This window comes from Terrapene carolina, unplaced genomic scaffold (assembly GCF_002925995.2).
Source record: "Terrapene carolina triunguis isolate 2854851 unplaced genomic scaffold, T_m_triunguis-2.0 Scaffold406, whole genome shotgun sequence".
Taxonomy (NCBI): Eukaryota; Metazoa; Chordata; order Testudines; family Emydidae; genus Terrapene; species Terrapene triunguis.
In genome coordinates, this window is record NW_020664757.1 from 2,935,115 (window position 1) to 2,952,143 (window position 17,029).

Here is a 17,029-nt window from a genome sequence, read left to right on the forward strand (position 1 = left end):
GTATAGGGTGAAGAGGCTTTATTGCTGACCAGAGTTGACATAAAAAATACCACCTCTGAAAGCAGCATAAGCTCTTTTCAACCAGTGAAACCATTTTCAGCTGTTTAGGTGTTTCCTCTCCCCTCCCTGAGTCAGCCTCCATTTCCCTCCCCCCTGGTTAGTGGCAGGTAGGGTTGCCAATTTTGGTTAGATGTATTCCTGGAGATTTCATTACATGCCATAATCTTTAATTCCTGGAGACTCCAGGCCAATCTCGGAGGATTGGCAACCCCAGTGGCAGGTGCCTAGCTCTGACAGAAGAGGGAAAGGCAGAGGGTCTGGTGCCCAGTGCGGGAATCTGTCTCCTCCAACCCCCAATGAGGCAGAGCCCGGGGGAGGGGCTAGGATTTGAGTGTCCCGGTGAGCGAGGCTGAAGTTTCCCTTCCCGGAGGCGGGGGGGGGGGGTGTTGTTGGGGCGCGAACTCGGACCTGCAGCTCCCCGCTGGCCGGGGACAGCTCAGTCACTTGGAGGGCCCGACAGGGGCACAAAAGGGTGGAACGCGCCACCGACTCGTAGCCAATTCCGTGTCTCGGTCGCGATTCAAACCCGGCGACCTGGCCAATGGGGACTGTTGGCGCCCAACAGCTCGCAGGAAGGGGCGGGGCTGCGGCCGAAGCTTCGCGCGCCAGCGGCCCTGTAACCGTCGCTCAGGGTGGTGGTTTTCGGAGCTCGTTGACTGTCCGGTCCGCTCGGCCCCGGCTCCTGCTGTGTCGCAGAGGCGATTCCTGCCAGGCCAGGTGGGGGCGGCAGCCCAGGTAAGGATCCGGGACTGAGGGCAGCCGGGGACCAGGACACACCCCCTCAGCGGCTTTCCCGGGAGGAAGGGCACCGTCCAGTCGCTTCCTCCCTTCCCCTCCCCCACGCTCCGGGGCCTCGCGATGCCGAGACGTTTCTCTCTGTGCTTCTGGGTGCTGCTGTTCAACTGCTGCTTCCCCTCCCGTCCCGTCCTTCCTTCCCTGACCGCTCTCGCTCGCTAACATCCCGCTAGTGGCGTTCGCATCTCAGAGCGGGCGGTGACAGATTCCGTTACCCGCCCTCGCCTCCCTTCTGCACGGAGCCCCGCGAACTGAAGCGTCCATGAAAACAGGCGTGTAGCGCCCTCCCCAGCGCGCGAGACTGGTCGGCTCCCCTCTGGGGCGAGGCGGTGTCCGGGGGGGACATGCCCCCACCCCGCCAAAGAGCCGGACGACGACTGAGTCCCTCGCCTCTTCCGGGCTAACGAGCGAGGCGCGGGCGGGCTGAGGCCCTGGGGACTGGGGCGCGCGGGACGCTGCGAAACAAACGAGCGAGACTTTACATCGCGCGCAAATGCGGCAGCGGGGGGCTGAAGAGGAAAGTGATGGTCACGGGATCGTTTCCTCTTCACCGTCCGCTCTCTTTACTCGCACTGCCAGAGGAGGGTTCCCGAGCCACAAAACAAACGTGCGATCTGTTACGTTTCCAGGTCGTGCTCAAGCCATTTATCATTGACGCGTTTCTATCAAGTTAAATGGGAAAAGTTTAAATGATGATGTTTTCCCTCCATTTTGAATGCTTCTGGTTGAAAGTATATTTAAAGGGGACGAATGCTCATTTTCTTCTCTAATATCTTCAAGATTTGCTTTGCAAAGGCTGACAGATTTTTCTCTTCAGTTGGGTATTTAGTAGTTGTCAGTGATGGTCATTGTCAGTTGCTTTTCAATTTAAAATGTAAATACTGTATAGAAATGGGGAGATGGAGTGGTGGTGGTGTCTTTTCTTCTTTGTACCCCTTAACACTGGCAAGAAATTAGGTAACCTATTTTTTTTTATAAGGCTGGTTTGAAAGATACTATGCAAAATACTTCTGTGGTAGTCACACTAATTGATTTTTTTTGATTTGACACCCAACTATTTACTATACTCCTTTGGTATATAGAATATAAGGATAGTTAAATTCAGATCAAAGTATTGTTTTGTTTTTGCTCTAAGCCTATTTATGTTTGCTTGCAAACACATTTTATTTTCCAAATTTTGTAAGTGCATTAAACTATATGTAAACATGTATAATCTGACGTTTAAAAAATAGTATTAAGATAGTATTTTACTCTTCTTAGTTCTTACAGTTAGCTTGCTTATTCCATTCTTCCTAATCAAATCCCTACATTGGCACTATACAAATAATTCTAGATTGTAAGTATAATGATGATTAGGCCTGAAGTTTTTGTATTCAGCTTTTCTTTGTGTTTGCCCATACCATCATCTCCTAGGCCCCAATTGTACAAAAACTTACATATGTACTTAACTTTATGTACTATGAGCACCTCTTCCATTGAAGGCTGTGCCTTAGTGAGTATTGTGGAGAGCTCTTCCTAAAGGGTGATTAAATATTATTTAAGTACTGTACAGTCCATGGCCTGGAAACTGCACTGTGAAACTGTAAAATGCAAAAGGCAATTTGAAGAGCAGCTAGAGTACACGTTGACCGTAGGAGGACTGTTGACATAACCTAGCATAGAGACAGCCACTCTTCATTAAAAATGTTCACTGCTGTTAGCAATGGTGGGAACAGTAGTATGGATAAGGTCCCATTGACTGCTGATACTTTAACTTAATCATGTATCAGAGGGGTAGCTGTGTTAGTCTGGATCTGTAAAAAGCAACAAAGAGTCCTGTGGTACCTTATAGACTAACAGATGTATTGGAGCATAAGCTTTCGTGGGTGAATACCCACTTCGTCAGACGCATGTTACCTTAACGTAATCATGTTACCTAATCAGGTCCAGATTACACGATGGTTAAAATGGTGGTAGATGCCAGCATTTACATGTGCAAGACAAGTAGCCAGACAAACAGTGGCAATGGTAGTCCTAAAATTATCTGTCATAGTTTATTTTTACAGAGTATTTGAACATAAAACTAATTTGTCCTTCGTGAATACCTGCTGTTCCATTAGACATGACTACTGACATGTTCTTCCTGATCTTCAAAGTATGGAGAGTCTCTCTTTACCTTCTGTCTTCTGAAAAACTGTCTGTCTTCTAGTATGCACAGAGTAATGCACAAATGCTCAACTCTCCTCAATGTTTCTCCTCAATATGGCAAAGCAGTGGGTTCCTTTGGAGTTTTCCCAACATTTCCAAACAGGAAAGGTTTTTCAGTTTTATTTTTCCCTTCAGTCCTGGTAGGGAGATGGGCTACTAAAGGATTTTAAGGGAAGATAGTATTCTTGGATGCCCATTCAGTGATTCAAAGGGGCTATAGCTCTTTTTGCACTCCACAGCAGCAAGAGTGCAAGGAGGCATTAAGTTGCGTAAGGGTAACATTTTGGTGGTAGGACCTGGTCTTTTGGAAAGCATTTTCCTGCCTGTTACTCTCCTGATATGAGGTATAACTACCCATAGCTAGTCCAAAGATCAGGTCAGTAAGAAGGGTAGGAGGCCTCCTGTATGTGTCCCTGTTGTGTTGTCTCTGAATATTCATCTGTCTCTCTAGATCACTTTATTCATGTGTCAGTCAGCACCAGAGGTAGCAGTGCCTCCTAACCAGCTCTGAAACTTCTGATGGCTCTCTAATTTGAAATCATCCTCAAGATCATCACCCATTTTGGGCTATCAGCATTGGATCCTGAGCTCTCACAGAAAGAGGTTGGGGGTGGGATAACACAGAAAACAAATCCAGTACCTTCAAATAAATTGGATTTACAGTATCGGAATTAGTTTAACCATTCTTATAGGTCAGCCTGGCAATCCAGCGTATTAAATATTTTGTTCTTCTGGCTCCCTCAGTATGTGTTTGTGTGGCCTTGTTTATTCTGCTGTTTTACCTGACCTTTATTGGTCTTTCTCAGGGATGCAGCAGGGTGATTTTGTACCCTCTGCCGATGCCAGTAGAACTTCTATTTTCTGTCTACCTCCCTTGAAGCATATGATCACTGTGACCTAACCCTATAAACCTTTTTACCACACTGTCCACTGGCTTTACTCAGCAGTGCGGTGAAGTGATCTTGTCCATACTACTAGCATGACTTATCATTCAAATAACTGGAATCTGAAGGTAGAGGATCTGTAACTCCCTTGATTGTGGCATCCATGAACTCAACAAAAGTGAAGATTACCTGGAATAGGAAAGTCCTGGAATTGATGATTTCATTCTAGGACTTCAGTCAGATGGTCTCCTGTGTTGGAATAGTGGAGAGAAAACAAAATGAACATCTGGTTATATCACAGGCTGCATAATTAAGAAAGGCCCACACAACCTTAATTTGGCCCCTTTGGGAGGCGTATATGCATTATGATAGTCTCTAATTACATGTTCACATACTATATGTTCCCACAGAAGCACTGCCTCATTTAGGGCACAAGGTACACCTGCTCTGGAGGTTGTGTGGTGAAGGAGATTTGTGACTTGTAGAACCCCCCTGCTTCATTTGTTACAGAGTTGGAAGGTGTACTGTGATTGAGGCAAAGGATTGCAGGAACAGAACGATAGTCTCACGGTTAAGACAGTTCAATATCACCCTGGAGAACAGGACTCTATCCTTGCCGTTCAGGGCCAGATTAACCTTTTGTGGGCCCAGTGCCAAATATATTTGTGGGCCCCCATGTGGGCAATGGATCATGGTGCATGGAGATTGGTCCCTGGAGTGAGGGGCTGGCCAGGGGCATGGTATGGCAGGGGCGGCCCTGCTCCGCCCAGCCCCGTGCGAGGGCACTATTTTTTGCCAGACGCACAATGTCCTGCCCAGCCCTGTGCTGTCAGCTTGCCCCTTCCTGTCAGTGGTGGGCCTGTGCTGCGCCACACAGCCGCCCAACCCAACACCTCCTCGACTCCCTATGGCCAGAGGGGCCCCCCCCCAACTCGCTATGCCCAGCACCCTCCCCCGAGACCCTCCCACAAATGCACAACCCCACCCCTGCCCACAGCCTCACCACAACTGCCCAGCACCCCCCTCAGAGCCTCCACTCCCTAGTGCCCCAACACACACAGATCTTCCACGCCCCCTCACAGCCCAGCACCACCACCCAGAGACCCACTCCCTGCCTACTGGCTGCACTCACTGGTCCCGCTAGGAGGCAGATGTGTCTGGCGCAATCAGCCAGGCCAGAGCCTACCTCGGCTGGGCTCCCTAAGGACCCACTTGCCTGGAGGGGCCCAGCCAAGCCCCCCGCCCCGCCTACTGCCAAGACTGACCAGCCTTCTGCACTAGTCCCAGGCGGCTCAGCTCCGGGGAGACAGACAGGGCCCCACAGGTTGTGGGAAGCAGAGACTGCCTGGAGCCAGAAGTGCACTGTGGTCCGGCCCAGGGGGAAGAGAGGAGTCCTTGGCTGGCCAGCAGGCAGGCCTAGAGGAGCAAGTGATAGGTGTGGGGAGCCAATGGGGTCTCAGGGCATAGTGCAAGCAGAGCAGGCCATGACGCCTTCTGAGCATGGGCTCGGCTCCATGGCACCACTGGCGCTATTGTAAACCCGGCACTGTTGCCGTTGCCATAGAGTATGTGATGCTACTCAGGTTACTTAAACCAGACTTTCAGAGGTTGTAATTAATTATGTGTGCCTCATTTTCTGGGTGCTCAACTGGGGGGAAGAAGAGGGAGAGGTCTGATTTGCAGAACTGCTGATCACTTGCAGCTGTAACTTAAGTCAATGATTGCTGTTCTTTGAACGTATAAAGGGCTATATCAAGGGTGGCCCACCGAGCCACATACAACAATCTTCAGAAGTTGAAGAGCCGAGGTGCACTTGCTAGGGCTCAGGGCTTCAGCTGCGCAAGAAGTGCCTGCTGTGTCTCAGGGCTTCAGCCTGGGGGTGTGTGTCTTGGGGCTTCAGCCCCACTTCTGCTGAAGCCCTGAGCCCCGGCAGGCATGCCCTGTGGGGTTGAAGCCCCAAGAATCCCTCCCTGCTGGGTAGAAGCCAGAGGTGACCCATAGGATCACACCCCTCCCGATTTTTGCCAGGCTTTGCTGGCCCTGCTTGTTCCCATGGTGCTGTCGGGCCCCCACCCTGCATGGCAGCTGCTGGAGCAAGCCGGCAGGGAGCTGCAGCCCTGGGGAGAGGCAGCTGCAAAGAGCTGGGAGCTGCAGGGAGAGCCGCTGCTTTTGCTGCTGCCTCTCCCCAGAGAGCTAAAGCAGCAGCCCCACTCTGCAGCTCCCAGCTGTTTGCTCTTGCCTCTGCAGGCGGAGCTAACTCCTGGGAGATGCAGGGATTGGCCGCTGGGGGGGGAGGGGGGTTTGCTGGTGGGGGAAAGGGGAGGGAGACATGACTCAAACTGTTGTGGGGGCAAACCTTTAAATTGTGCCCTCCCCCCTCAGTAGGCACTAGTGGTCTCTGGCAGAAGCCCCGAGCTTCCCCTCCCTCTACCCAGTCTGGTAGGCGGAGAATGGTGGAAAGTGTGTGTGTGTGTGGGGCCGTGAGCCGCACTTTGACTGTAAAAGAGCTGCATGCGACTCATGAGCTACAGTTTGGCCACCCCTGTGCTATATAATGCTAAGTACTTGAGGGGGAAATCAGGCCCTGGGGGGGTCTCAAATTGGGCACCCAAAAATAGTGGATACTTTTGACTAGGGTGACCATATTTTCCTATGCTGAATACAGAACACCTGGTAAAATTAGTCGTTCAATGGCAGTCAGTCAGAACTATACAGTACAAACATTCAAATTAACATCAAGTTGTCTGAGCCCCCGTTAAAAAGAAATACTTTGTAGTTGGATTCATTTTATTTACCTTCTTATCTTCAGTGCTTTAGGGTTCACACGGGGAGGGTTGACACGCACACTCCGGTACCTCTTGCTCACACTGTGGGGTGGGGAGGGGTGTTGACCAAGTGACCCAACTCTACCTGGCTGGTGCTCTCTGCCCTCCATGCCTGGCTGGGGCCCCCAGGATGGACCCGCCTCTCCTGGTACCTGGCACCGGGTCTTCCCGAGGCAACACATAGAATGTGGCCAGCAGAAGCCTTTTGGCACTGTGCAGGAGGGAAGGAATGGGAGCTGCTTCCAGCCGTGGATGGGGAGGGATGACCTGGCCCATGTCTTTCAGAGCTCATCTCTTCCCTGCCCCCCGTGTGGCTAGAAGCAGTTTTTCCCTTCCTGCCCGCACAGTATTGAAAGGCAGCTAACACCTCCAGGCTGCTGCTGGCCACCGACATAACCCAGTAATCTCTGTCTACACCCTGGGCAGGAAGGGGTTAAGTTCTAAGGATGCATTATGCACCAGGGCCCAGGGAACCTGACTGCAGGGGCTTCAAGGAACTGGCCAGAGAGGTGGCTCAGCAGAGGAAGGTGCTTAGGGGAAAGAGCAGCCCCGCGCTCCCTGGAGGCAGGACCCAAGGTGAAGGGCAGCCCCGTCCCTATAAATTATGGTGCCCTACGTGGGGGAGAGGGGAGTGCTCATGCTCAAGGGCTGAAGAATCGCGGAGGCAGGAGCTATGGGGGGCTGCTTTGGGGGGCCCCACATGGGGCCCTGGGGATTAGTGAGGAGGTTGGCACTGGCAGCAGGAAGTGGAGTGACCCAGCCCACTCCACTCTCCCAGCCCCAGCTGTGTTGCTTGGGTGGGGGGGGTTTGGGAAAAGGACCGCCCCCCACACTCACCGGTAGCGAGAAGTGGAACGACCCGGCCCCAGCCCGCTCTGCTTCCCCCACCCCACCCCACCCCCAGCCGTGTTGCTTGGGGGAGGGGAAGGACCACTCACCGGCAGCGGGAAGCGGAGCAACGCGGCTGAGACCTGGCAGAGTGGAGCGGGCTGGGGCCGGGTTGCTCTGCTTTCTGCTGGTGAGTGCGAGGTCGGGCCTGACCCCTGCTGCTGGCACAGGCCCCCTGCTAATCCTCCAGGCTGTGTCCATCGCTGGGGGAAGAGGTGGAATGGGGGCAGGCCGGAGGCAGAGCGGGGGGAAGACTAAGAGACGGGGCGGAGGGACTTGTCCCGGGCCCCACAGCCCTGCCCTTGCAGTGGCTGCAGCCCGCGGGGGGCCGGTTGGGAGATAGGGCTGGCCGCCAGAGCTGGTGCTGCTGCGTATGCAGCACGCAGCTGCCCAGGGCACCATTAAACTTGGGGCAATTTGGTGCCCCAAATTTCATGGTGCCCTACGCAGCTGCGTATTCTGCATATGCCTAGGGACGGTCCTGGCGAGGGGGGGTGGGTGAAGAGGGTGCTAAGCCCCTGCCTGGTGACTGCTGTGGAGCCTGCAGGTTCGGGGCATGAACAGGCTGGAAATCGCTTCCTCCCTCCCCTCCGCCATTCCAGAGCTTAGCAGAGAGGCTTCCTTGTGCCAGCGCTGTGCGGGACTTTGGCACAGGCAGGGCTTGGCTCCTCTTGGCCAGTGCCCCAGGCCAGATGGTTTTGGGCTTTCCCAGGGCATCGGCCCAGCCAGAGGCAGAAGGGGGAAGGAAGGAGCCTGCCGGCCAGGCTGTTGGTGAGCTCAGTGCTCTGACCAGGGGCTGGTTCTCTGCGCAGCGCTGGGAGTGGGATGCGCTCTGCTTGGGGGGATATGGAGGAGGGGCTGGGGGAGGCGAAGGGGCAAAGCAGGGAGGGGACAGCGAGAGGGGGAGCACGTAAAGAGCTGATTGCTGGATAGCAGAGGCGACACGTAACTGGCCGCTGCCTGGCACCTGCCCACACACAATCATCCCCTCATCTCATAAGTATTGTGAAAATACATAAATAAATGTTTGCAAAGCACTCAGATATTATGTTGTACACCAGTGTTTCCCAAACTTGGGAGGCTGCTTGTGTAGGGAAAACCCCTGGCGGGCCGGGCTGGCTTGTTTACCTGCTGCGTCCGCAGGTCCGGCCAATCGTGGCTCCCACTGGCCACGGTTCGCTGCTCCAGGCCAATGGGAGCTGCGGGAAGCAGCGCGGGCCAAAGGACGTACTGGCCGCTGCTTCCAGCAGCTCCCATTGGTCTGGAGCAGCGAACCGTGGCCAGTGGGAGCCGCGATCGGCCGGACCTGCGGATGCTGCAGGTAAACAAACTGGCCTGGCCCACCAGGGACTTTCCCTAAACAAGCGGCGTCCCAAGTTTGGGAAACACTGATGTACACCATAGAAAAACCCATGAGGAAATTTAATAATTCTGTCTTCACAGCAGTTTCAATAATGTGCATTAAATGAGGCAGTATGTCATTCAATGAGGATAATATAGCTGCTCATTCAGTGAGTACCACCCATCCTGTGCATTGAATGAAGTAGGGATCTTGTGGAAAAAATAGTTTGTGGTCATGTTATTAAGGACTGTATCATAATATGTTCTCTGGGGGAGACACAGATTAAAATTGCATAAGCAACCTTAATTCTGGTATTTCCTATATTCTGAGTGCTTGACGTGGCAATTTTAATAATGTTCTTTTAAAATAGGTACCCTGTTTCCCCGAAAGTAAGACATCCCCCGAAAATAAGACCTACTTCCAGTTTTGCCTCTCACTGTAATATAAGGCATCCCCCCGAAAATAAGACCTCCCTGATAATAAGGCCACCCCGGAATATAAGGCCCCGAAGCTCCAGGAAAAATAAGACCTCCCCTGAAAATAAGACCTAGCGCATCTTTGGGAGCAAAAATTAATATAAGACACTGTCTTATTTTCAGGGAAACAGGGTATTTTGTTTTGGTGCATAATATGGATAACACATGTAGATTCAACAGATTTGGAATGCTTTATTTTTGCATTCCAGAATAGACCATCACAATTGTGCTTCTGTACAGAAAATTGGGGAGGGGGGAAAAGGTGGGAATGAAGGCCTGGCTTAAATTTGTCATTTGATGTAAATTTTTTTTTTTTTTTTAGGATTCTTTTTGGAAAATGCCAAACAGAAGATTTGCGACTGGTGAGGTGGTGATGGGTCGTTGGCCAGGAAGTGTCCTCTATTATGAAGTACAAATAACTAGCTATAATGACCTCACTCACCTTTACACTGTTCAATACAAAGATGGAACTGAGCTTGAGTTGAGGGAAAGCGATATAAGGGTAAGTGTTCGTCTATACACCTCTACCCCGATATAACGCTGTCCACGGGAGCCAAAAAAATCTTACTGCGTTATAGGTGAAACAGCGTTATATCAAACTTGCTTTGATCTGCCAGAGTGCGCAGCCCCGCCCCCCCGGAGCACTGCTTTACTGCGTTATATCCGAATTCGTGTTATATTGGGTCGCGTTATATCGGGGTAGAGGTGTATAATTAACAATATTTAGAATCCATATTGAAGTCTTGACTAAGTTCAAAATGTGTACTATATTAAAAGTTTTAAGAACCTTGATCCAATTTGCTATCTAGAAAACTTGGTGATATATTCTGAAAATGAAGGCCCAGACCTGCAAGTATTCCACAAATAGAACTCCCATTAGAGGACTGTACCACACAATTGTGGAATTGCCTACGGAGCTGTTAGCTAGATGTTAACTAGATTTTTGTTAAGTAAGCCAATTTAAAAAACAAAATCTAAATTTGTTTAAAATACCCTTTTTTAAATAGTATGTACAGAGCAATTAAAAAAATGCTCTTTTCGTAAGGGTATTCTGCTCCAATGATGACTAGTAGAGTCCTTAGGGATGATGAGAATAACACCATACATGCCCAGGCCCATCCTTCTCCTTACTGTGTGCCATGTACCTGCTACTTGCCTCTTAAATTTGTTCAGTTGCTGTTACTTGTGAATGCCTTCCTGTAGGGCTTGCCTATGAGTTTCCCTTGAATGTAATATCCATGTGCTAATGCATAAGACAGGAAGTCAACTGACATCAGCAGAATGCTAAAACTGAATAGACACAAAGTGCTGTCAAATGCATAAAGTAAACTGGGAGGAAGAAATTTCCATTGTAGCATTACAGATAGAAGGTACAACCTTTTTAGATGTAGTTTTTAAGTTGATGGTACTTTAAGATACTTCTTAATTTTGACCCTTACATGTGAGCTGCAAAAGAATGGAAGGAAGTATACTTCCTTCTCTTTTTGTGTGTGTGTGTGTGTGTGTGTTTGTTTTTTTGATGTGTAAAGGCTTGAAAGGTGTTTTTTAAAAAGATCTTTCAAATGGTAGGCCTAATTTTTAGATAACAATCTTGTCTTCTGTGGTTGGCTGTGTTGCACAAGGAAAAAACGGGATTCTGAATTCTCCACTAGAGATGGTAATTGTGGTTATGTATTATAGACTTGGATGAGGCATTTTTATCAGTGTTATCAGATGCTTATTCCAAGGATGATTAGATGACATGGTGGTAAAAATTCCTGAATCCTCTCAACATTTCAGTTTCCACCATTGGTAACTCGTGGAATTATGTTGAATTGTACTCTCTGTTGAAGTCTTAAATAGTCTAAAGTGGGTGAAAGATGAAGGAAAGGTCATTTTAATTTATAAGCAAGTTATTAATAGCTGCTCAACACCAAAGAGTCAAAGGAATTATGTGAACTCTTTTTGTTCAAATGAGAATCTGTTTGTTAGGGGTTTCTTATGGCTCCTGATGAGGTTAGAGTTGTTTTAGAAAGAAAAATATGTTTAAATGATAGGAAGCATGCGTATGAGGACTAGTGAAAACTTGTTCCGTTCAGTATGGGGCAAGGTTGTTCTCTATTCTAAACACTGCTTTTCTGAGCAACATTTAGCAATTTTGATAATGAAGGGAATAAAAAACTGCAGCACCATCATGGCTTTCACCACCACTCTTGAGACAAAGAAACTCCTCTTTCCTGATCCTGAAATATGTTCAGATCAGGTGAAAAGAAGGGATCAGAGATATTAACATCTTCTTGACTGTGTCCTGAACAAGTCCTGAGAAGAGAATCTAAGGTTTCTACTACTGGTCCCTTCCTAATCAGTTTTTTCCATAATCTTTAATCACTTTTCTATCTTGTCTAACTAGGTTGGTTTTACCCAAGTGCGACAGATATGCCCTTGCAATACTTTGCTATGCCAGGGGCAAAGTAAAAGTGATGGGTAAAAATTTGTCTCCAGATTAGGTATCTGAATTTTGTGCTAAATACTGTACAAGTGATTATTTTTTCCAGAAACTGAACAAATATCAAATGCTGTATTTTTTTAAAATCTTGTACTCATCTTTTTGCCTCTCCTGTGTGTGTACGATCTGCTGTCTTATGAAGAAGCAGGATTGAATTTGAGAAACAAAACCTGAAAGCTTTAGCTTTCCTATAAAAAGAATATTTGATACCATCTGATTCGCTGCCAAGCAAAGGTTTTCCCCCTATAAAAGACTATTCAAATGGGAAACAAGGGAGGCTATTAGAATGAATGTTTACTTATTTTTAAAATGTTTTAACTCTTCTTTATGTGCATTTTAATACATCTTAAAAGGATTTGTTGGCTGTATGTTAGAGCCTCTGGCAACAGAACCCTGAAAACAACTGGTTTGTAAGAATAAGAAACATAACAAATGGGATATAAATCTTAATCTGTTTCTCACAACAGAGCTTCACATTGGTGAATTACAGGTCCTTACTTTCCTTGTGTAAACATAGATGATTTGTATGACCACAGAACTGAGTGGGAATTTTCTCAGTCATCAGTTAGGGCCTTGGATGTGTTTGAATAGAGTTTTGCTCTCAAGTGGTGGGATTTAGATTTAACAAATTGAAGCAAAACAATATTAAGTACATTGATCAAAAAATCTAAAAAGCAATATCCTCACCCTAAAAGTCCTACCAGCAGTCTTTTATACTGACTATCCTCCAACTAGAGCACCTCTATTGACTATAATTGCAGAAGCATAGCACAGGAACGAATAGCTGTGCCTTTTCAAGTAGGCAGGTCCCCAAGCCATTGAGGATAAAATTTCCAAATAGTTTCCAAATGACTTAGACATCTAAATTTTTACTGAAAGTCAATAGGATGTAGGGCTCTAAATCACTGTGGCCTTGTCATTATCAAAGACAGGTGGTTTCTTAATACAAATTAGAAAATTGAGTTAGCATAGACTACCAACTTAACCTGCTAAATTGTGCGAAAGCTACAGATTACCTTGTCTTCACTAGGATTTAACATCAAATAACCTTATTTGAGTGATGTAATGTCTACACTGGCAATTGAACGACAAACCTCTTTCTTCTCCCCGCCCCCAAGACAAACGTTTTGCTGGCGACAAGCGCCAGTGTGAACAGTGCTTTGTCGGCAGGAGCACTCTCCTGCCAACAACGCAAACGCCGCTCATTGGGGGTGGAGGTGTTTTGTGGCAGGAGAGCCGACAAAGAGCGGCTACACTGTGAGACTTTTAGTGGCACAGCTGTAGCGACACGGCCATGTCCCAAAAAGCTGGGTAGTGTAGACATACTTTTTTCCTAGTGAAGATACAATCTTTAGTGCTTTTGAAAACTTTACCCTTACAGTTTTATATGTGAAAAACAATATCTTAAACTCCATCCAGAAACTAATGTGGATCCTGAAACATTGGTGTTATGTGTTCTTAGTGAGAAATACTGCTTTTTAAATGGGCTGCCACATTCTACAGCACTCTGTTTCCACATTGACTTAAAGTGTGTTGCCTTGTGCAAAACACACTGCAGTAATGTAATAGTCGGGTGATAAATGCCGAAGTAACAGAGTTCACATCTGAATGAAGTGGTTTCAGGCTCCTGGTCAGATATAGATGAGTCTTCCTCACCACAGCTGCTAATAAGATCATTGAGCAGCAGCTGGGAATTCAACCATACCATCACAATGCAGACTTTAACAAGTAGTAGGCACACACCTTATATTAAAGGGAAGATAATTGTTGTCATGTCATATTTTATAGTTGCTTCTCCCAGATTACCTTAGTTTTATTTTAGACTGAGGTCTAGTGGGTATAACTACGTCACTGAGGGATGTGAAAAATCCACATCACTGAGCAATGCATTTCTACCAAGCTAATTTCTGGTGTTGACAGCGCTATGTCGAGGGGAGCATGTTAATCCACCTCAATGAGAGGTGGTATGTTTTTCGACAGGAAATACTCTCCTGTTAGTGTAGTAGCATCTTTACTGAAGTGCAACAGCTAGGTCTCATCCGTACCCCTAATCTCTACAATCTCAGGGAGAAACCATCCAACAGAACTGGGTGGTATCAGCATACTGAAAATACCGTATTTCAGTTTTCCTCAGGGAGCTGTGTACACACTGAACAACAGGGGAAACAAGTTAGAGTTCTGCAGAACTCAATGAGAGAGTACTGATGGCAGAAATTTTCTGAAAACTATTCTCTGCTATATCTGAGACAAGATCTCAGAAGGCAGCCTGTTTATTCCTGCTGGGATTGTTAGAAGAGTCAGTGGTATCATTGGCAGCTGACATGAACACCTTGATTTTTACTGCTGCTAGGAGCATGTATTACAATGTTGTTAGTGCAGTCTCTGTGCTATACCCAGGTCTGCACCCAAATTTGGCAAGGGTTAAGGAGACCTGAAGCAACCAGATACTCAAGCCTGTCTTGCCTCAGTTGCTTCAGTATTAACCAGAAATGGAAGAATAGGGACTAAATACTAATGAGATTGTCCCTCCATCTTGGTCTTGTGGAATGTTAGCTGAGTAGGGAAGCTTTGCATTACCACAGTCTCTGTTCAATTACTAGAGCTGAAAATTGAGTCCTAAATTTACTACAAATATTTAAACATTTTTATAGGTATTAGATGTTTTCAATGGTACAAATATATATTGAGAAATAACAGCTAAAATTACTGTGTCTAATTGTATTTTTATATGACAACTTAGTCTTTCATTTAGCAAAAACTTTACAAATCATATTTAATGTTTCCTATTTCTTTCAGTCTGTGTCATCATTTAAACCTCGAAAAAGCAATTCTTCCTCAAGTTCTCCTTCCAGACGCAGTGGTAGCAGATCCAGATCTCGTTCTCCTGGTCGGTCAGCAAAAGGCAAACGTCGTTCTTCCTCCCAAAGCAGAGAATCTAGAGATGAGAAAAAGAAAACAGTTCGGGAAACGAACTTAACTCTTCTGGTATTGGATTCATTTCTGATTGAGATCTGTCTACTTGCACGGATATGTACTGTGTTCTATAAACATGTATAGTCTGAAATGACTTTTTTAGAGGAATGAAAACTTTGATGATTTGGATCTGTGGGTATGTGTCTAGATTTAAAGAAAAAATTAATAGTACTGTAAATACAGGTTGAAACAAATGTCCTTCCCAGTTGCTATTATAAGCGTAGTATTGCTTATGGTCAGGGCCTGGCTGCAGAATTGTGCTCAAGAAGCCCCACTTTCATTTTAACAAAATAAGTTTCCTAGCTTACATGGTTATGAAACTTGAAAATGTAAACCAAGTGTAAAGAGATGCAGTAATACCTCCTTGAATTTGCACAGAACTTAAAGCACTAGTTCTAAGAGGTTTGAACTATCCCACTTATCTTAATCGTTGCTAATATTGAAATCTAAAGATGAATATCTGTGGCACACTGAAAACGTGCAGATAACATAGTCAAACTTAGTATCAAAACAAGCAGGTGCAGCAGTATCGATTATTTTCACATTTAATTCATTAAAAACCAGTATATTAAAAATGTATCTGAAGCTGCTGCAGAAAGTTGGGATTTTGGTGCAGAATTTAGGACTAGCTTGCTGTGGAGTATATGTGGCCTTGCCTATGCATGAGGTTGCATAAATGTTTTCATTATAAAGGATCATTTTCTGATAGCTTTTAACTGTGTAGCAGTGCAGACTCACCCCTGTGGCGCCTCCTGCTGGTCGTCACAGGGAATTAGCTCTGCCAGCCTTGGAGCGCCCTCTGCAAGCCGGCGATCTGCCTTGCCGCTGGCCCCGTGTCCCTTTCTCTGGGTGCTGCCCCCTGGCAGTACCCCCACAGTTCTGGGTCTCCCCCTCCCCGGGGAGCCCGCACCCACTATCCCCACTTCACCTCAGTCTTGGCTACTGCCCAGTCTCCATCTAGCCCCCAATTCACTGGGGCAGACTGCAGTATCAGCCACTCATCACAGGTGAAGGGGTTCAGACCTACTGCCTCTGCCTTCCCATGGGCTGCCCCTTTGCAACCCCAGTACCCAGTTAGCCTTATCCTAGGCCTGCAGCCTGGGGGGTTTCCAGGCCGGAGCTCCCCAGCTCCTCTTGCTTTCACCCAGCCCTGCTCCACCTTAGGTACCCAGGTACACTCCCTAGCAGCCAGGCCCTTCTCTCTGAGCACAGAGAGAGAGTGCTGAGCTCCTGGCTCCCAGCCTTTTTATACAGGCCAGCTGTGGCCTGATTGGGGTGTGGCCCCAGCTGAGCCTGCTTCCTCCCCCAGTCAGCCCAGGCCACATGCCCTTCCACAGCCCTCCTCCAGGGCTGTTTTAAACCCCTCAGGGCAGGAGCGGGTAACCACCCTGCTACAGACTGTCAAACATTTGGATTTCAAGCTGAAATTTTGCACATTTGTTCTAACCTGGAAGTGAATTTGTGTTGAAAATTTTGATTAAAAATGGACCAGCAGCTTTTGAGAATGAAGATTAGCAGGGGTGACACATATCTGCCTTCATAAGAACTTTGTTTTGGAGTGCTTCAGTGAGGTGATGGGAACTTGAAATCAGGCTGGGACATAGTTTCTAGTTTAAAAATGTGCCTTTCACTGATCCATTAAAATTATTTTTCATTTGGCTGAGTTATAACTCCTTAAAAACATACTGTGGTTTGTGCTCTGGATTTTGTTTTATAATGACTTAATTTTCTACCTTTCAGATTACTTAAAGTCCCAGGGCATAGTTTGTTGACGACATGCCACATGCTGTGTTTCTAATGACTTGTGGCCCACAATTCTCCTTCTGTGCATGAAGGTCCTCATGTGCTTAACAGTGGGGTTTCAACTTTCTTAAAGCTTAGGGAGCAGACATTTTGATCACTGGCATGGTAGGAGTGACTCGCTTCAGAAGAATTCATAATTTTGGTCTGTTTCCTTAGCTACAGGCAGGTTTTTCTGAGCCTCCCTGCTGTGAAGCAGAAACCGAAATCAAAACCAAAATTTTATTGCATCAGCTAGATTTTTCCAGAGTTGTGTAGCCAGACTTCAGGTTTGTCTGAAGGGCATATTTGGCTCCTATTTTTTACTGTGGAAA

At 47.2% G+C, this 17,029-nt stretch overlaps 1 protein-coding gene across 2 annotated transcripts in view; it reads left to right on the top strand.

Annotated features, from left to right (window-relative positions):
* The first annotated feature begins 549 nt into the window (after positions 1–549).
* LBR (lamin B receptor) overlaps positions 550–17,029 on the top strand; it is a 44,875-nt gene continuing 28,395 nt past the window's right edge. For both annotated transcript variants that reach the window (XM_024214581.1, XM_024214582.2), the window contains exons 1-3: positions 550–795; positions 9,780–9,959; positions 14,739–14,927. In XM_024214581.1, the coding sequence (XP_024070349.1) occupies positions 9,795–9,959; positions 14,739–14,927 (354 nt within the window). In that variant the 5' untranslated portion in view covers positions 550–795; positions 9,780–9,794. The remainder of the gene's footprint in view (positions 796–9,779; positions 9,960–14,738; positions 14,928–17,029) is intronic.